The sequence below is a fragment of the Chanodichthys erythropterus genome, chromosome 13, assembly GCF_024489055.1.
Source record: "Chanodichthys erythropterus isolate Z2021 chromosome 13, ASM2448905v1, whole genome shotgun sequence".
Taxonomy (NCBI): Eukaryota; Metazoa; Chordata; class Actinopteri; order Cypriniformes; family Xenocyprididae; genus Chanodichthys; species Chanodichthys erythropterus.
In genome coordinates this window covers 4,237,141-4,259,339 of record NC_090233.1, presented here as the reverse complement: position 1 = coordinate 4,259,339, position 22,199 = coordinate 4,237,141, and the positions used below count along the sequence as shown (strand labels likewise).

The 22,199-nt window shown below is 38.0% G+C and overlaps 1 protein-coding gene across 10 annotated transcripts in view; it reads left to right on the top strand.

Annotated features, from left to right (window-relative positions):
- Nucleotides 1-22,199, top strand: part of mast4 (microtubule associated serine/threonine kinase family member 4) — a 142,159-nt gene that overhangs the window by 81,805 nt on the left and 38,155 nt on the right. For 7 of the 10 annotated variants that reach the window (XM_067407846.1, XM_067407845.1, XM_067407844.1 and 4 more), the window contains one exon: nucleotides 2,005-2,036. In XM_067407846.1, the coding sequence (XP_067263947.1) occupies nucleotides 2,005-2,036 (32 nt within the window). Of the gene's footprint in view, nucleotides 1-2,004; nucleotides 2,037-16,594; nucleotides 16,999-18,058; nucleotides 18,140-20,874; nucleotides 21,467-22,199 lie in introns of those variants that run through there. The other 3 variants (XM_067407850.1, XM_067407848.1, XM_067407847.1) reach the window with 3 other exon arrangements.

The window sequence follows — 22,199 nt, the reverse complement described above, 5'->3', positions numbered from 1 at the left end:
AAATGTTTCGTTAGCATGTTGCTAATGCACTGTTAAATGTGGTTAAAGTTACCATAATTTCTTATTGTATTCACGGAGACAAGAGAGCCGTCACTATTTTCATTTTTAAACACTTGCAGTCTGTATAATGCATAAACACAACTTCATTCTTTATAAATCTCTCCAACAGTGTGTAATGTTAGCTTTAGCCACGGAGCACCATCAAACTCATTCAAGAATCAAATGTTAACATCCAAATAAATACTATACTCCCATGATCCGAAGCATGCATGCAGCATGCATGACGAACATTTTGTAAAGATCCATTTGAGGGTTATATTAGCTGTGTGAACTTGATGCACTGTTTTATAGTCGAGACCTCAGGGGGGCAGGGAACATGAGATTTAAAGGGGCCGCAGCCTGAATCCGTGCATATTTAATGATTCCCCAAAATAGGCAGTTAAAAAAAATAAAAAAAAAATAAAAAAAAATCTATGGGGTATTTTGAGCTGAAACTTCAGACACATTCCGGGGACACCTTTTACATCTTGTGAAAGAATGTTCTAGGGCACCTTTAATCATTTTCTGATAATGAGTGATGCAGGAGCAGAGATGAGAACGTTAAATTAAAAATAAATTTCAGTATAAATTACAAATTAATGATTACAAATATAATCATAATCACTGTATGAAAGTTACTGGATTTACTCACAAGACACTCTTGTGTTAATGATGTGACTAACTACTGTCTTCCTTTTTGTTTTCTCTTTTATTTTCATATACAAACATGCAGAGCTTTGTTTTACTGAATTCATTACCCTGTAATGGTAATATTACAGGGAATATTTATGTAATTTTATATATATTAGAGCCCAGACTACAATAATACTTTAGCACTTCATCCCTAAATAAAAGTCAAAGGTCTCAAATTGGATCTCTTAATGTATCAGCTCAAATGCCCTCTTGTGGCCTCATGTGACTATTGCATGTGCTTATTGAATAGTGATAACTGCTGCATCTACATATGCTCAAATGAGAATGCATCATTACAGATTTGCTGACAATCCAAATTAGGTTAGGAATATATTTTTTGGGGAAAAAAAGTCTGTGTATATATAGTATAACTTTACTTAAGTAATCTAAAATGGATTATTTATTTTAATGTATCTGCTGCAAGTTTATTTTTCTACAGTAAAATTCTCATTCCTCATTCCTATTCCGATAAGATATCCACAACCGCTCAAAAAGTTTGGGGTCAGATTTTTATTTTTATTTATTATTAGTATTATTAGTATTAGTATTAGTATTAGTATTAGTATTATTTTTTTTAGAAAGAAAGAAAGAAAATTAATTATTTTATTCAACAAGTATGCTTTACTGTCATTTTTGACAAATGATTCAAAAGATTACTATTTCAACTAAATGCTGTTCTTTTGAACTGTATTTTTATCAAAATATGCTGGAAAATAATGTTTACTGTTTCTACAATAATTTTAAGCAGCACAACTGTTTTTAACATTGATAATAACAATTTCTTGAGCACCAAATATGTCTCACAATATTACTATTTTTAACTGTAATTTTGAACAGACAAATGTAGCCTTGTTGAACATAACAGAGATCGACACGAAATCATTGAATGGTAGTGAATTCAGAACTACTCCTCCAAATGTTTGCGCTGTCACATAGTCAGAGATGAGGGCTGTGTGAATGGTAGAGGTTAAATATTTATGCTTTCTTTGGGACTGAATGGATCTGGAGAGATGGAAAACTGGGTCACCACTGGCACCACTGGGGTTACTGTTGAAATCTGGGACGCTTGATAGCATCCACTGACGATGAATGACTAAGCAAAGACTGCTCATAATTGGCTGTCATGGTGCCCAAGCTGCACATCCAATAGGGACAGGATATATGATTTTAACATTAAAAACACATCACCATTAAGAGTGAAATATTTCTTTACATGATTTTAAAAAAAAATCTATTCTGTCATAACTGTTCTTTTTTTGTGCTTTTTTACAGAAAGAGCTCAGCCTTCCCAGACGAGGAAGCTTGTGAGTAAACCTACTTTGATTGTCTTTAATTTAATAGTCACACAAGAGAGCCTAGATGTAAACCTATATCAACAGCAAAACATTTCTAGATTTTCATCAGCTTCAGACTGTAGTCAGGGTAGGCACAATTTAAAACAGTGAATTACTGGATGTTATTATTAAAAGAATAAAAGCATCTCATTCTTTTGGTCATTTTAGTTTTTATTATTCTTTTTGAGTGTTTTTGCTGTTTATTGTCTTGCTTTGAAATTTAGCTAACTAGGCAAATTTTGGCTCTCAAAATCTTCAGTTTTATGTAAATGACTGTCCCAATTACTTCCCATGTCGAGGTTTTATATGCAAGTTGATGAGTAAACAATTCTTCTGTTGTCCTCATCCACATAAAAGTTTAGCTTTTTTTAAAGTATGGATTGCATTCTTCATATGTATGTATTTGTTTATTTTTGGACTTGCCCATTTGCTTACAAATCATATTAAAAAAAAAAAAAAAATTTATTTAGAAATCATGCAGGTGTTATCTGACAGGTAGTGCTATAATATGTTATGCACACAATAATACCCAGGTTTGAATCCTCCTCCTTTGTTTTCTGTTACTTTTTACTGTCTTTTCGTTTCTTGATTGTCATTCACCCCAAGGTAATACAGGATGTATATGACTTTCTTTCCTCAGCCAAGGAGAAATTAAGGTTGTAGAGGAAAACATTCCAGGATTTCCCATTGTAGACCATTTTTGATGGTCCAATATCCATTTTTGGGCATCGTCAAAGGGCTCCACATGACCCTAGCCCTTGAATAAGGGTCAGAAATTTGAAAAGTTTGATCTTTTGGGCCCTCAAATTGTCATCTACACTACACATTAATACAAAATTTGCACAAAATAATTTTATTTTAATTATTTGTCAGCATTTCCTAGAGAATCAGATTTGTCTGTGATGTTCCTCCTAAACTTTCTTAGAACTTTTTGGAGAAACATAATAAATATACAAACATAAAACAGAGAAAATTGTTGACTGGCAGAATGTAAGTGTATAGAGCTATAAATTGAATGTGGATAGTATAGCTCAGATTTGGGACAGATGTGATAAGAATGTTCATATTGAAATCTGATATTTTGATTGCAGGCTTTGGTACTTGAGCATAGCTTGTGAAATTGTTGATCTTTCTTTGAAACTTTATTGGTGGTACATGTGAGATAACTGGGATCTTTGTGAAAATATGAGAAACAGAAGTGTGCCAAAAATCTCCATTTGATCTTCATTTAATCTCATTAATGTCCAGGAGAAACAGTTAACATATTTAAGGTATCTTACTGGTGTTTTATTATATATTTTTAACATGCCATTGGTTAAAATGTTTCCTCACAAAATATTAAATAATATATTGATTATGTTTTGAAACATAAACACAGCTTGAGAAGTAATCACCCAGGACCATCAACCCTTGCATTCTTTCTGAATGTCATGTTACTGTATCTACACTCACAGCATTCTCTGGTGTCTGTAAACACACGGATAATATTACCAGTTCTTGAAGTGGGCCAGTGCGCACTTCTGTATTTTAATCTGTAGCGTACCCTCATATTGTCTTGCGTACCAGCACATCTCACACGTTGCCGGCACTCTGATTGCCCATATCACATACCCCCACGTGATGCCCCAAGGGGGACCACCCCAAACCCCCCAACCAAGAACCTCCAAACATTATCAAAGTCTATTAAAAAGGTTTTCTATCAAATAAGGCAATGTACGTGATGATAGCTTGTTTTGAGTGATAAGCCATTCGTTTTTAGTTTTCTTTGGCACTTGAAATCATGTGAAATCATTACAAATGCCTTTTGGGTGTAAGGGGTTAACAGTGACCATCGACAGAGAGCTTACATATATCCCTTATATAACGCTTGAATGATCAGGATCAGTATCAGCTGATCTTGATGACAGAAAATTGATAGTCCGTATCAGCTGCAAAAATCCTGATCTGAGCATCCCTATTTCACAGCACACAATGTAACTGCTGCAGGGTGCCATGCATTGCCACACCTGTTCAGACACATTAGTCAAGTCAAGTCATCTTCATTTATATAGCGCTTTTTACAATACAGATTGTTTCACATCAGCTTCACAGTGATAATAGGAAAATTAATGGACAGAGATTGTTTTGGCTTTACACCAGCTCTAGGAAAAAGTTATTATTGAGCTAAAGTTTTTGATTGAATCACTTCCGTTGTAAAAATCATTAATTATTAACTTAGGGACCGCTTAAATTACACCTTTTTAACTGAAAACAGAAGACTTTTAATAAGTTTTTGCCATTCGTTTACGTGTTTAGTCTATAGGTATGTGCATTTGAATGTGTATGTGCACAGACACTTAGGCTTTCTTTACAAAGTTAATTACGCAAAAAAGAACATGTAAATTACTTGTCGGCATAATGCAGAATTATTAGTTGTTTCCGTGGATCCATACAAACTGGAATCATTTTGATAATGTTTTATCTATATATAAGGGGAAAGGAAAGGGAAGGAGGCCTTCACAGGGGATAGTTTAGTTGACACTTCAGGTCCTTTATCTCATCTGGATACAGCCTGGATCTGGCAGACTAAGGTAAACCTAGTGATAAACATAGAGCGACTAATATTAGCATAGACACCATTACTGGTTTTATTAAGTTAGAAGTAGTGTATTTTGGTCCTTAAGGGATTAATGGCATATTTTTCTGGTTTATATCGGAGATGCCCAAACTAGGGTCTGTGGACCAAAGTTGCCCCGTGATGACCTTTGATTTGCCTGCTATGCCATATCACATCAGGGGGGAGGGCAAAGTCATGCCATTGAAGCATATTTTCATTTTCTAATAATTTGGTAGAAAAAAATTAAATACATTTAATGTAATATAGTTGGATATAATGCAACATTTACTTTTGTTCCATGGCCGCAGTCAAGTTTGATTTTTGGCCCATTGTAGTTACATGTTTGGGCACATGTGAGCATCTCAAATATAGGTATTTATTAGGGCTGTTAATTTAACACTATAATTTAGTTAAAGTCCCCCTGTAATCAACCATTTTATCCCTTTATCCCCATCTTTGATCACCAAAATTAAATTTAAACTTTTTTTTTTTTCATGTGAGAAATTTCTTCATGCCTTAAAATTGCTTGAATTTAACTTTTCACATTTGCCTCATTTAGTATGCACAGATCTATTAATATACTAATTAGCCCCGCCTCCTCTCACTCGCACAAGCTCAGAGATCCATTTGTTCAACCTACTGAGTTAAATGCTGCACAATAGTATCGCTTTTTACAATGTCAGACACATAACGTTAATTAATATTAGACTTTTTTTTTTTTTTTTTTTTGCTTGACTACATTATCAAACAGCTAATAATGTTTTGCTAATGTTACACAAACCATGTTCCCGTTCGCCATGTCAGAGTCAGACAGCTCCCTTCTAAAACTCAGCATGTTTACTACACTATATTGCCAAAAGTTTTGGGATGCCTGCCTTTACGTGCACATGAACTTTAATGACATCCCATTCTTAATCCGTAGGGTTTAATATGGAGTTGGCCCACCCTTACAGCTATTACAGCTTCACCCTTACAGCTATTACAGCTTCAACTCTTGTGGGAAGGCTTTCCACAAGGTTAAGGAGAGTGTTTATGGGAATTTTTGACCATTCTTCTAAAGCGCATTTGTGAGGTCAGGCAGTGATGTTGGCGAGAAGGCCTGGCTCGCAGTCTCCGCTCTAATTCATCCCAAAGGTGTTCTATCGGGTTGAGGTCAGGACTCTGTGCAGGCCAGTCAAGTTCCTCCACACCAAACTCGCTCATCCATGTCTTTATGGACCTTGCTTTGTGCACTGGTGCACAGTCATGTTGGAACAGGAAGGGGCCATCCCCAAACTGTTCCCACAAAGTTGAGAGCATGAAATTGTCCAAAATGTCTTGGTATGCTGAAGCATTAAGAGTTCCTTTCACTGGAACTAAGGGGCCAAGCCCAACCCCCGAAGAACCACCCCACACTAGAGGTCTTCACGGGTCCAAAAATTCATACCCGAACCCGAAGAGACCCGTAATTGTGCTACAAGGAACCGACCCGGCCCGACTATTATTTTGAAAGTTGGACCCGAACCCGTGCAGAACCGAGAAATGCCATAAATGTACTACCCGGACCCGTCTAAGCTGGACCCGAACCCGACCGGACCCGTCTGGACCCGATCGCACATAGGTCTATTCCGCAGCAAATTGCTATTAATAAGTCAATAAACAAGTTGCGAAAATAAAACGTGTTGTCTTACCTAATATTAGTAGGGGTTCTCCCTTGTACCTGACTGATGCACTTGCCAAGAAAGTTCATCCGTTATTCCTCTCTTGCCGGTTGAAATGCTTAATCCACTCATTATTCCAGCTTTAAAAGTTCACTTGCTGTCACGATGACAAATGCAGATGACAATTGCATTATTTCGTTGTATCTAGAGACTCGAGACTCACATTATAAAATAACTTTGACTGTTTGCCCTTTTGAATTATAATAACGATTGCTTGTTCAGTGACATGGCCGCTGACGTTAGCATTACTTATTTGCGGTCATTTCTGTGCTTTCTGAGCCGAGTCTGACCAAAACTTTAGATATAACAAGACGGCATAATGTTATTATAAAAAACAGGAGAAAGAAAGTGTGCTCACATGAGACATGCGCGTTGGCTGGAGCAACCTGAAACATAAGCTTTAAGCGTCACAGATTCGACATTCGTGTGATAGTTCATATTTTGTTAATGATTTGAAATAGGCTATGTTATTTAAATGCGAATGTGCAAGGCTACAAGCAGTTCTTGAGATTTGAAGTTTGTTTGCATTACTGTTGCACACGATAGGAATAGGAAAACTCGATGATCACCGTTTGCTTGCATTAACTCCGCCCGCTCTGCTTCTGATGGCTGGGGTCACATGTTTTTTCACCTTATTTCCCGGCTCATACTTTGCAAGTTACAAAACACGCACAGCGCTGACTGACTCCCAACACAGCCGGGTGATCTCCGAATCAAATTGGCTCGGGTATACACACAATGTTAATCAGACCCGGGAACCGAAGTAATAGATTAGGACCCGACCCGGACCCGGCTGACCATTTAAAATATAGTCCCGAACCCGTACGGGTCCTGGGTCGGGTCCCGGGTCCTCGGGTCTCGGGTCTTCTTTGTAGACCTCTACCCCACACTATAATCCCCCCTCCACCAAACTTTACACTTGGCACAATGCAGTCAGACAACCGCCAAACCCAGACTCATCCATCAGATTGGCAGACAGAGAAGCGTGATTTGTCACTCCAGAGAACACGTATCCACTGCTAGTCCAGTGGCGGCGTGCTTTACACCACTGCATCCGACACTTTACATTGCGCTTGGTGATGTAAGGCTTGGATGCGACTGCTCGGCAATGGAAACCCATTCCATGAAGCTCTTTGTGCACTGTTCTTGAGCTAATCTGAAGGCCACACAAAGTTTGGAGGTCTGTAGCTAATGACTCTGCAGAGTGACTCTGCAAGTTGGTGACTTCTGTGCACTGTGGGCGTGGCCGCATTAGCGGATAATGAGCTGAATCACAGACTTCTGACATGGCTCTCTTTTCATACAGATTACATAAACACAGAATATTTGTTTTCGATTTGACTTATACGATTTAAAACCTGACATTTCAAAGTTTTTTCAGACACAAGTATAATTTTTTTATGATTAGTATTCACTAAGTTACAGTTCATTTTCTGAGAACTATCAGATTAGACTTCGTTCAGAGGGAGATGAGAGATCACGCATCATGTTAGTTTTCTTTATTTTACAAAAAGCACAACATTTTGTTTTTACACAAATAAAAGACATTCTATAGTTTCAATTGATATATTACTTATGTCTCTATGACAAAAAATGACGACAAAAAAAATGAAAAAATTGAGTATTTTAAGTCTGTTTTGCTGCAATGTGAAAAAAATCCTGCAAAATGCGCCGGCGTGTTACCCGACTCCAGAGAGGTAATGTCTTATTATGCCGCTTTCATCGTAGCTCAGATCGTCTTCAGAATCAGTGAGTGCTTGTTCATAAGCATCCGGCTTGTCGAAGAAGTACTTCAAAACATTTTCGGTGTAACGGCCACGGTTCTTCATTGAATTTTGATATCAGCTAGAGCCGGCCAGAGCGCTGCATAATAAGTAGCCACACTTCCCAGTATGGAAATACACACAGACAATGACACGCCCCTACTGCGTGCTAGAATCTCCGAAAAACAAGCCGATTTCAACCTCAAAATGTACGCTTTTAAATATACCAATACTGCTATCTCAAACACGGAAAGGCTTCTTCATGATCTCAACTAACAGATTCTGCAAAAAAACGAAAATCACCAATTTTGAAAAAAAAAAAAATGCTTCTTTCTCATTTTGCTCGAACATTGTGCTGCCGACTTGTGTCCCTGGTTTCCGTGACGGGTCACAAATGTTTGTAGAAGCACTCTGCATGCCTAAGTGCTTGATTTTATACACCTGTGGCCATGGAAGTGATTTGAACGCCTGAATTCAATGATTTGGAGCGGTGTCCAAATACTTTTGGCAATATAGTGTATATCAGCTTATAGTTCATCATAACTTTGTAATATACAACGTACACCCTCAATAATCTACCTGATTTCTCATATCAACAGAAAAATATACCGGGATAACCTGGCTTTTCTCTTGAGACTCCCCTGCTTCAGATCGGTCATAATTAATGATATGCTAAAGCCCACCAGCATGCTGATGTGATTGGTTACAAGGTAGATTGTGATGTAAGAAACACCAACGATTTCAAACTGCGCCTTCATATCACTGCAGAGAAAATACTCAGCAATGGTGTTGACTGAATTTACACATGGTTTGTCTTAAAAGATATTAAAAACACTACATATAAACAACATTAAAAACAACTTGATTTTCACCACAGGACTTTAATATTTAATTATAAAAAATCTGTACAATTCAAATATTTTGTAATTCTATTGAGATTGATTGATAGCCCTAATATTAGCCCTGACAGCCCTGATAGATCAGCCTTATAGATCAGACCCATGGTAAGGACTATAGACACTAGAATTAAGCCCTTTAAATATCTCTTGATCCTGTTCATTATGCATTTCAAACTGTTTTATACTTTTATCAGTACCAAGTTTGGAGTCAAGATGATAATAGTTCATGTAGCGTCTGACTGTAATATGTTTAAAAGGGTATTTGATGTTGTTGTATGTTTTGACTGTGTTCGTAATAGGTCAGAGATTTGATTTTCTATATTTAGAAACCATGACAGTTGGCAGTTTTTATGATGTCTGTGTCTGGTGTCCGTTGACCTGACAGATGTATGTGAAGATACAAATCTGTACTTTATCAAGTTCTGGATATCCCAGGTTGGGCTGTGTGTGTGTGTGTGTGTGCTAACACTTTTTAATTAAATTTACATAATGAGCACCTGTTTGTTGAACTTAATTGTAAAAATCTAGTAATCTGTATTATTCACATAGTATGCCTTTCTTACCCAGGATAAGATTACTTGATTGGGTTGAGTACCACTTTGTCAAAGGAAAAAATGTTTTTTGAGGCAGGGCAATTCTTAATAGAATTTTCACTCATTTCCTCCACTTCTGCAGTTATCTTTCTCCTTAGTTACTCATTCTCCAAAGTTATCTTGAATGTTGAATTGTCAATACAACTGATAATTATGAGAGAACATCAAGTAAGTTCATACATTCTTAATGGTTTCCTAAAATGGCTATTTGAACCATTATCGTGATTAGTGTTCCCTTTGGTTGGACACTTGGGACTTCATTTATATTACTATAATTCACTTCCTATTGATGCAGTGGTGCTTCAAGAATTCTATTATTTGTGGTTTCAAAAGAAGAGGTTAATAAATAGGTTGCTTTTAAAAGGTGATCTAACTTACAAGTAATTAACTACATACCAATTCCAAAAAAGTTGGGACACTGTATAAATTGTGAATAAAAAAGGAATGCAATAATTTACAGATCTCATAAACTTATATTTTATTCACAATAGAATATAGATAACATTTCAAATGTTGAAAGTGAAACATTTTGAAATGTCATGCCAAATATTGGCTAGTTTTTTATTTCATGAGAGCTACACATTCCAAAAAGTTGGGACAAGTAGCAATAAGAGGCCAGAAAAGTTAAATGTACATATAAGGAACAGCTGGAGGACCAATTTGCAACTTATTAGGTCAATTGGCAACATGATTGGGTATAAAAAGAGCCTCTCAGAGTGGCAGTGTTTCTCAGAAGTCAAGATGGGCAGAGGATCACCAATTCCCCCAATGCTGCGGCGAAAAATAGTGGCGCAATATCAGATAGGAGTTTCTCAGAGAAAAATTGCAAAGAGTTTGAAGTTATCATCATCTACAGTGCGTAATATCATCCAAAGATTCAGAGAATCTGGAACAATCTCTGTGCGTAAGGGTCAAGGCCGGAAAACCATACTGGATACCCGTGATCTTCGGGCCCTTAGACGGCACTGCATCACATACAGGAATGCTACTGTAATGGAAATCACAACATGGGCTCAGGAATACTTCCAGAAAACATTGTAGGTGAACACAACCCACCATGCCATTCGCTGTTGCTGGCTAAAACTCTATAGGTCAAGGTTTTCTCTGGGCCAAGGCTCATTTAAAATGGACTATGGCAAAGTGGAAAACTGTTCTGTGGTCAGACAAATCAAAATTTGAAGTTCTTTTTTGAAAACTGGGACGCCATGTCATCCGGACTAAAGAGGACAAGGACAACCCAAGTTGTTATCAGCGCTCAGTTCAGAAGCCTGCATCTCCGATGGTATGGGGTTGCATGAGTGCATGTGGCATGGGAAGCTTACACATCTGGAAAGGCACCATCAATGCTGAAAGGTATATCCAAGTTCTAGAACAACATATGCTCCCATCCAGATGTCTCTTTCAGGGAAGACCTTTTTCATTTTCCAACATGACAATGCCAGACCACATACTGCATCAATTACATCATCATGGTTGCGTAGAAGAAGGATCCGGGCACTGAAATAGCCAGCCTGCAGTCCAGATCTTTCACCCATAGAAAACATTTGGCACATCATAAAGAGGAAGATGCGACAAAGAAGACCTAAGACAAGAATGGGACAACTTTCCTATTCCTAAACTTGAGCAACTTGTCTCCTCAGTCCCCAGACTTTTGCAGACTGTTATAAAAAGAAGAGGGGATGCCACACAGTGGTAAACATGGCCTTGTCCCAACTTTTTTGAGATGTGTTGATGCCATGAAATTTAAAATCAACTTATTTTTCCCTTTAAAATGATACATTTTCTCAGTTTAAACATTTGATATGTCATCTATGTTGTATTCTGAATAAAATATTGAAATTTGAAACTTCACATCATTGCATTCTGTATTTATTTACAATTTGTACAGTGTCCCAACTTTTTTGGAATCTGGTTTGTAGAATTATGATCCATTTAAAATGGCATTATTAACACTTGTATCATAAACACCTTACTATTGTGAAAAATCATACTTTAATTGGGGTAGAGTAATCCCCCTGTATTTGTGACAATGTCTTGCATTTGACCTTGCTTGAGTCACACACAGACATCAACATCCTGCATTCAAAACACAACAATGGTAGCAATTAATTTAATTTTAAGACTGACCATTACAAAACAATGGCACAAAAAGCCCCCAAAAAGTCAAACAAAGCAATTGCTTAATTTATCCATACAACAATGTACTTTGTGTAGTCTATACTAAATCAAGAGTACATCAAAAGTAAATTATCAAGTACTCTCTGCAGTTCTTTTTAGTTACTTGAACTCTTGTGTAAGTGAACTATACTAACCAAGCATTTGTCAGTACAACATACTATTGCTGGGGCATTCTCATTCTAGAGAGCGTTTCATTCTCATTCTAGAGAGAGTTTGATTGGACGGAAATTTGTGCAGGATATCATCAGTATTTTTTTTGGTCAATTTGCTGGTTTACATAGCCTGTTTCGACTTGTTTTAGGCTTGTCACACTTTTACATACTCCACAGCACTTGCATTTTATGTTCACTGCTGTTTTCAAAACATCTATTCATATTAGAAAACAACTGAGTGCTAGTGCAATGTCTTGGACAATGCACGCTTATTGTACCTGTTTTGCGTCAGTTACGCTCACACGGTTGGATGTATATATGATAGATCTTCTATGTGTCAAAGCCTGTCAGAAACAAATTAGAAGAAAAAAACATGTCAATGAATTTTATCGGCCTTTTGCGTTTGTGATTTATGGCTTGTCTGTTATGACAGCGGCACAGGCATTATGTGATGAATGTGCTGTTACGGTTGTCTGTTTGTTTCTGAGAGGGAGTGAGTCAATGCAGTGGTCATGTGACTGGGCTCGATCAACAGTGGGATGGAGTGAAGTGGTGGATGGGGAGGTTATGGACACTCAGGTCATGCTCTCCAGATGTGTTTACTGAATGTTAATGAGAGGTGAGTCACCTGTTTATACAGCAGTGTCTGTGGCAGCAGGTCAATGGCTCTGGGATTTTTTTTTTTTTTTTTTAAATTTGATTTTATACTACATAGCAATATTTGGTTAATTTTATTTTAATAAAAATTTTAAAAAGTAGGACTTATAAATGTTTAATATTTTTAAATTAAATCAACTTTAATTCATTAAATTATTGCTGATATCAAATGCTAAAAAACAAAAAAAAACAAAATATTGCAAAAACATGGACTGTTATTATAAGGGATTTAGAGGCTCTTGTGAAACTATTACTGCCAGTGTTTAGTATCATTGTATATGCTATTATATTATTTATTAATATTTTTTGATTTGTAGTTTAATTTTAATTTTAGTTTTACGTTTTAGTAATTTTATGTGATGTTGTTTTTTTTTAATTCACCACCACAACGTTGTGATGTTGTGGGTGGTGTTGATATTCAGTTGCTAAAGTGTTTTACATGTACTATTTGTATTTATTTATTTTTTATATTTCCAGCTTTATTTCAACTACCGTAAACAGTATTTTTAAAATTTGGAGGAAACAAAATATGACCTCTTTAAACTGAGACTTTCAATTCCTTTAGTTATCCTTCTAGCATACATAATGTGTGTTATTGTTGAATGTGTGATGGCAGTAAGGAAAAGAAATGGTTACAGCAATTAATGAATGTAAATGGAGGGTAATAAGTGAAGTGTGACCTGTTAAATCCCAATGAAGCAGTCCCAGCGGCCTCAGCTGATTGCTTCATTCCCTTCACACACATGCACACAATGAGCCTTTTACATTCATTTAAAGCTATTTTTTTATAAAAGTAAATGCATGTTTGCTTCAGATAAATAAGTTTTACTAATCCAGTTTCTTAACATGAATGAGTTTGGCCTAATTAAGCAGAACCGCAGCAGGTGTTTAACTGGGTTCTGTCCTTACGCCCCACTTCCCGGTTCCCTGCTGCTTCTGCTTGATCTTTGATGTGATGTACACTGTCATCTGCAATTGGGTATTCTTATGAGCCTGCCAACTGTGGTCAACAACTTAGTTTCCCTGAAAAACTGCCCAGTGGACTTTTTTGTTGTTTAATCAGTGCCATTGCATCTTCATCCTGTTTTTTCTTGATGTTTTTTAGTTCCAGTTGTGCCCACTTCAAAGAGCTAATGTATGGAATAAAATTTGGAATGCACTGATGCATCTGCCAATAATCGGTATCAGCTGATAAAAGCAATTATTTTTACTATCATCCATCAGCCAACTGTATAAAAACAGCCGAATATCCTGTCAAAGGGGGTTGGAAAACATGTCAGCTTAAACTCAGCTTAAATTTCTCGTGTTGAATTTAGGCACGATACGACAATAAAGTTAACACGACAATAACAATAAAAAATCTGTTAAATGTGACATGACAGATAGCTGTAGCACCTCAGTTTAAGCAGCAGCAAAGAGCGCATGTCTTTTCTTCCAGTTTTATACAAGTTATAGAACCAAAAACATGCATGAACATCAAAAGGTATGTTGAAAGATACATTACAACTAACTGAAATGTATCATGTATCATGTCTCATGTAATCGCTCAATCAGTGTTTGTACCATGGAAAGACATCAATAATATTGCTTGTGAACTGTCACTTAACGTTGCATTTACCTCAGGAAAGTTATCCAGTGTTTACAGTTCATTAGTTGGCTATAAAAAATAATAGAGAGGAGCTTATTTACTGTTAGCTATACATGTATGTTTAAATAAATTAGTCATGAAGACAATAGTTTGTGAAAACTACCTTATGTGTAACGGAGTTGTATACAAACATTTCAGTTTTTATTTGAGTGTAATTATCTGGAAATAAAGCAGTTGAATATAGTAGTTTGGGCACTTTTAACCTCAAGTATTACAGTATTGTACTAAATGAGAGGGTTTCCAGTACAGCTTTAGTTGGGAAATATATTCTTCCTTAAGAATATCAAACTATTGGTATCTACAGATAACATTCTCAGCTATTGATATTGGCTGAGAGATTTAGTATCATACATCTCTTAAAAAAAAAAAAAAAAAGGATTATTTATTACATTAAACATACTGATTGTAGTATCTATGGTTACAGTAAACTCAATATTGTACTCAAGCACATATTGCAGAAAGTACAAATACACATTTAGATTCATTAATATGCAGCCATGAGAGCATAAGCAAAGTCCCTTTCAAGGAAAGTCTGTTCACTCAGCAGCCATATTTGCAACGCCTCCGGGCAGCCATTTCTATTTGAATGGAGGGGATCCTGAAATTTCACAAACTGCTGGGTGAACTTGCAATTATATAACATATTTCAAATGAGCAATATCTGTCCTATAAATGTTGTTTCTTATGCTCAAATAGCATTAAAAAAAGCTTAATTTTCAGGCTAGACGAGCCAATGCGCATATGCAGTCCTAAGCAGGAGTTTCAGGTTTCTATGGTAACCAGAGCCTCTAACGGCAGCTGCAGTGATGCAATCACTTTATCAGTCAGCGATTGGCTCTTTTACTTAGACGGGACGTATTCTGCCATATTGTGTGTTGCAGTTTCTCCCATTCATAACTAATAGGAGTGAACTGTCTTTCTATATCTATAGTCTTTGGTGTAAGTGAATAGGTTTATGTCCCTGTAAATCAATGGGACTTGTGATATGGAATACAACTTTTGCAGATCCTATTACTTTTGTTGGTGCCCTCTTATTTGAAAGTACATTTTAAAGTAATGTGATTTATTAAAATATGATATACCTGCAATGCCTGACTAGTAATGTTTGTATTTATTATCCCATTTATCATGAAGCAAGTGTTAATTTCACACTATGTCTACATTTTTAGCCATGTCATACTTATCTTCTAGGGCTTTGAATAATATATCTCTCATTTTATTGTCTGCATATTGATGTTGCTAAGAAGGACACATGTTGTTTCAGGTCTGATGTCTTTCTCGGCTTTATGAGTTTCATTAGCAGGTATTTAGCGGAACTCAGGTTAAATTGCTTGTTAAAGCCTGAGCTCATTATAGCAACGGTCTCCAAGCACCTTTGTCCCCAGTGAAACTCAGTGCCTGGTACAGATTAGTACAATATTCTCTATGTATCATAATCACAAGATTCTGTTAAAGGCGTTCTAGTAAATGTATGCTACTGTGTGTTTTTGTCATGAGCAGGTGTATCCCTTAAAAGTTTTAACTTGTTTTGAATGATGTATGCCTGTGCAAAACTCACTGCCACAATGATGTGAGGATGCTTGATATGCGGTTACTATGGTGTTAAAGGTGGTTGACAGGGCATTTGTATGAGGTTAAGGTGTTTCTGATTGGTTTTAGCATGTTGCTGTGTAGTTGTCAGGGTGTTCTCAGTTTTTGCTGTTGTTGCTAAAGTGTCCTCACTATGCAGTTGCAAATATTCTGTGTGGTTGCTAATACAGCTTTATTTCAATTAATGAAAGCTGTCATTTTTAGCAGTTTTAGGTTGACTATAAAAACACTGGTTTTAGTGCACTGCTTTGCAGTTGCTAGGTTGTTGCTTTCTAGTCCAAGCTAAAAACTCTCACCTCCAAGTCTCTGTGAAATTATATTCTCTATAATATAGAAGTCTGTGGGATTTGACCATTTTATCAACCGACAAGTAAAAATATAAGACTGATTACTTGGAAAAATAACCTTCTTCACCCCTCTTCTCAATAAGCCACATGATTTGTGTTGTTATTCACATTTGCAGAAACTGTGCTGGACGAGTTACACACCAAAGCTTAATACTCTAGGTTAAGGATTTGTACAATTCCATAACCCTAACTATGAGAAAAAGATTGTGTTTGCCTTAGAAAACATTAATGAAGTGTCGCCATGTCTTGCACTTGGTTTATCTTTGAAGACTTGTCCTTTTGAGACATCTATGGCTTATTTTATAGAAGAACATTCACAGTTTGTGCTGCAGTGTAATTGGGGGATGGAGGGGGACATCAACAACTTGAATGATGGTCAGCAGCCCTGCTGCAGATAGGAAGTGCAGCATGTAGACTCCTCTGACTGTGCTTTGCTGACGTAAGGCTGCTTCCTTGGTGGAGGAGGGGCGTGTAGGTCTGTTTAGTGCTGGTGCGTGAACAACAGGGGAGGGGAAAAGGATTGTCGCCCAGCCTCCCTGCCCTCCACAGGCAGTTGAATGATCACATCTGACAGCTCGGGTGGAAGTTGAACGGCTCAGAGCACTGGGTCCCCTGTATCTACTCCTCCCCTGTGAGAAGCTCTCAGCCGGGTTCTCCGCACCAGAGTCTGGCATTGGCTCTTTGTCAGCGCATGGGGGTGCGGGCAGACGGACGACGTGAATATATCATGTACACAATAGAGTGAACAAGTGCAGTGCGACCATGAAAGCCCAGCGGGAGAGGCTGAGGATTCCAGGGTTGACATTGGAGTGAGTATTTTCCCTTCTCTCTCGCGTCTTTTCTGGCTGTGATGACAGAGGACTGTTTATCTGCAGTGTGTCTGTCGCTGTAGCGGTGACAGCACATCTGAGCTGAGCAGTGCAGCATTACCACAGTAGCAGCGTCTGCAGCATGTGTTGAAGGGTAAATATAGGTTTGCTAGCTTGTGTAGATCCAGCTAGTGTCCCTTTGCGACAGCTTTGCATGTGTTTTTGATAGCGCAGGCTCATTTTTGGATAAAGGATGATGATGCTAGATCAATAACAGATCATCTTCTAGTCACGGCTTGTCAGACTAGAGCCAGAAGGACTTGCGCAGCAGCTTCCTTTCTGTTTGGCTATGCTGACATCTCCTCTTGGTGCATTTTATAATTTTTGATCACTGTCTCTTATTAAATCATGTGGCTAAATTTCCCCTACAGAAGGCCTGATTGTTGTCAACCTGTTAGCAGGTCAAAGACTTCAGCTTACTGCGCTTGATGCAGTAACATAAACAGTTAATATCTCGTCAGATTAGATTGGCCATTGACGTTTCGGTAAGATGAGGCGCTTTTGTTTTTGTTTACAGGGGTCGCAGAGGATGCATGTTTGCGGCTGTGATCAGGTGTTGCATCATGGCTGCTGTTGCTAAGGATACAGATACATGCGTATCTCCTGGACATGTCAGCTCAGCAATTTTGCCTGACATGTTTTGTTTCTCAGTGAAAGAACCTTCGTAATGCTTGATAGAAGCATGATGCTTGTAGATTAACAATGATTATTTTTATGTTTATCTTTGTTAAATTAAATTTGCACATGTGACCAGTCTGTATGTCAACAAGTGTACAATCCAACCATTTCATGCTAAAGCAGTGGAATGTAATGGACCATTGTTGTGGCAACCCTTTTGCAACGCAGCGTTTTACTGAAAAAATCTTTAATGGTCATGCATGACGCTGCTCTGTGGTTAATGCATGCCAGCTCGTGTATGTCTCTGCATACATAAGCACTCAACTTCAAAGGCTGCATCCTGAGAGAGACTGTTCTTCACAAAACTCAATTTGACTTCCAGCCTCACTCCACGAAGCTTGAGCCCAACTCCCACAAGCCCTTGCAGCCCATGCAGCCCGCTGCACGCATTTCATTTTTGGAGGTAAGCGCGTGCTTCTTTCACATAGCCATTTTGTTTTGAGGCTTAATATGTTCAAGGCTCTGTGTTCCGCCACTGAAAATGAAGCATGGAGTTCAGTGATCGAAATGGCACAGGGTCTCCATTCATTTATCTCTTTTGAGTTTTATTATTTTTACATTCAATGCCTTTGATTGAGTTCATTTTCTAAAACTGTGGGGAATAGCATTATTTCTTGTGCTTATATAACGTTCTTAGAGTCACCCCCTTCCCCCAGCCTTTTTGGTGAGTCTCATTCACCCTCTTTTATGTGATAAATAGGATTTGCTTTGGCCATTGAACATTTTGGTGGAAAGAGCTCTGCACCATTTTGGGGGAAACCAGGTCATTTCATATTCTGAAATTGAAGAACTGTGGCGGTGAATTCTTTTTTGCACAAAGACATAGGACGCATACTCTCAATTTTTGAAAAAGTCATTTTTGAATAGTTCTAATAATTGGTCTTTGCAGGCTTGATAGCACAAACCAATTGGAAGACTGGTTTTAAAGCATGAAGCATTTCCACAAAACATGAATGTGCCTTTAAAAAAAATCTAATTTAGAAAAAGTATAATTATTTTAATATAATATATAATTATATAAAATTATTGGTAACACTTTAGTTTAGTGTCCAATTCTCACTGTTAACTAGTTGCTTATTTGCACGTATATTGCTAGGATATTGGCTGTTTATTAGTACCTATAAAGCACATATTAATGACTAATTCTGCATGACCATAATCCTACCCAATACCTAAACTTAACAAGTACCAACTATCAATAAGCAGTAATGGGGAGTTTATTGAGGCAAAGGCCATAGTAGTTAGTTAATAGTGAGAACCGGACTCTATTTTAAAGTGTGACCAAATTATTAAATTGGAAGCAATAGTGTGTGCTTTATGAATGCAGTGGATGTCTTACATTGTGTGTGCTCACAAAATCAGAGACCCTCCCTTTGAAATCTGATCACCAATGTTTACAAGAGACTCATTTGAGACATATGTTGCTACCTGTAAACAGCAATGTGCCTCAGGTCACCCTCTTGTAATCGGATCACTCGGGACAGATTTTATATAAACAGGACCATTGATTGCTTGAATCTACCCTCATTCCTTTGGAACAAATCTGACAATCATCACGTTTTTGAAGCTTCCTTTTGTTTCACAAGCTTTGCTTCCTATAGCATTGTTATACTGTACTTTGTAGCATATTCTAGAATACTCCATTCAAATCCCTAATGATGAAGCCAGATCTGTGAAAGGCACAGTCAGTCTGCCCTTGTTTGTCATCAAGTCTTTTGGGATTGCTGATGAAGTGGGTCATTGAGCTGTTTGAACTAGTTTGATTAGTTTACACACAATCGTCTGATACCAGTAAATGGTGGAACTGTTTAGATAGAAAGAAGGTTGTGACTACATTACAGAACATTTGCATGAGTTCTAAAAAAAGTGAAGCTTTGATAAATATTTGAGGTTAATAATAACCCCATTCCTTGATGAGTGGCAGGCTTAAATGGAGATGATGTCTGTAGAATTGTAATGGCTGTCATTCATGAAGCTCTACACATCCACCACTCTTCAAGTGTTTATTGAATATTTTGTAAAATTCATTCCACTTACCAATATGGGGGTAGTACTATCAGCCTAGTTTCCCCCAAAATTTTGATAATTTAAAAAAGAAACTATTTAGATTCTGCCTGGGCATACTACAATATCCAAAGTACTATAGAGAGACTAATATTTTATTTGCCTAAAATGTACAGTTAAGTATAAATGTTTACAATTTTAGTTTGGAAATGCTGCTGTATTGGTAAGGTTGCCCTGGTTTTACTTTTTACATGTTTTGCTCAGTCTTTTTAAGTATACCCCATTGACTGTGAATGCTGGATCTAGTGGATCTTTCTTTTCACTTAAATCACTTGCACGTGTGCTGTTGTCTGTGCAGACAAGTGAGATATACTCTCAGCTTTATTTTGAGCATACAAAGCATGCTACCTTGTACTTTGTTGAATCAGACCACTGGTATTGTTTCTGGTTCGTCCTTTCCAAATGAGAACACCGGTACATACGTATATAGAGCACGGGCTGACACAGAAGAGAGTGGGCTTGGATTGTTCCCAGGTTTGTTTCTATAGGTCACTAGTCTTGCAGGAAGAGATAAGTTATGAGACTAAAGTTGTAAGATGATTGAGCTAGACTTTGCTCACTTCGTGCGTGACAAGGGTCCTCATGATTATGTCTATATCTGAAGAAATATTCGAGGGTATGATCAATTGTCGGTGTGCCTATGTTTTCTCAGGCCTGTCCTAACTTGTCTCCATGTTATGACGTCCTTTGCCTCACACCTTAGTGGCTAGCTGCCCCTCTGCATTCAACAGCTAATTGTCAAGACCAGGCAGCCCCATTCCACCCCACCAAGTTCATCTGTCATTTGTCAGGGAGGTTGGGCCTCTTCGTGTCCCTGCCTGCCAAAAGAGCAGATTGAAGAACAGAACAGGAGCAGATCAAAGGTGCTGAAGTGGAAGAGAGGGTGGTTTTCCTCATATGGCAGGTCCAGCGAGGGGGAAAAAAAAGAAGGGAAAAGAGGCTTGGTTACAGGATGCAGGACTTGCACGTGGTTACCGTTGAAAAGCGGTGTATTTCCATTTCAAATGGCCCGATGGGTTTTGGAGCGGGGCCAGACAGGGAGAGCCGTGATTGCACTCACTGCGTCGTCTGCTGATGATGCATTGCTTCTCTGACTCACAGCCCCCTCCCTTCCTTTCCTCTCCCCTCCCTGCCTCAGGATGTGGTACGGTAGGTGCCTGTTACATGATATGGAGCATTCTTGAGTGTCAATGAGTCTACAGGATAGCGGCAAAGCTGTGCAACTTTCATATAAAAAACAAAAACGTCATCCTGCTGGAAGTAGTCCTGTCCCTCTGTCCCAGAGGCATCCAGCATTCGAGCAGGAATGGATATGACCTGAATAGGAAACAGCTCAGAGGAGCTTTCACACTATTCGATTTAGGACACTTCAAAGGACACACCGTCCCCTTGACAGCCTGTGTATGCTGCAGCGAGCAGCAGATGTGCCTGGACGAAACTCTGTAGTGGCAGAGCATTGTGCTGGGAGGACTTCCCGGGACTCTTGCGCTGGGTGCCTACTTCTCTTGGAAGCCAGGCGTTTCTCCTCACTCTCTTTTTCGAGACAGCTCAGAGCACTCTGGGGACATGACTTTGGGACAATGTCCGACTCCAGCTTATGGACTATACTCTCCAACTTTTCTATGCCACACTTTATCAGTGGAACAAGTCTACGGCGCTCCAAAAGGTAATCAGGTTGGTCAGGTTGATTGATTGTCGCCACTTAATAGTTTTATGGGTTTTTTTTTTTTTTTTTTTTGTCTTAGAACTTTATCAAGAATTAAGTGAGTTGAGGTTATAGACAAGAACAATATGGTAATGTAGGTGCTGTGTTTTCTATTGTTTTAAATTTCCTTTGTGAATGCTGAACTGGATTACCTCCTGATTGTAATCAGGGCGTTATTGTTCAGTGCATGCAGCAGGCACAAAAGATGTTTACGTACGGGAGTAATTACCATGCATTTGTCTAAATATGCATGTGGAATGTGAGGAAGATGAATTGTTCTGTAAATCCTCTTGAGCATATCGCAAATCTTCCGTGTTATTTGACTGGATGCAGTCGGGTGCACTGCTTTTGCCGTTAATGCTGAAGTTGCGCCGTATCCTTTTCACCTCTCATGTGACAAGACCAAACCATCACTAAAAGGCCAACCAGCCATAGATATCTTTGCTATCAAACAGTCATGTGCATTTCTGCCTGTTCTTTCTTGCACACATTTTAATCCTGGGAATGACCCATTTTACTGTTGATGATACAGATGATCCGATTAGTATCCTCAGGATGAGTAAATCTGAATAAATCGGTCATTTGTTTGAAGTGAATTAGTTGTGGAGAACATGCAAGGAGGACAGAATTGCGCATTGTGCTTTCATCACAATGCTGTGTTTAGTGGTTTGTACTGGGTGGAGATTTCTGTAAT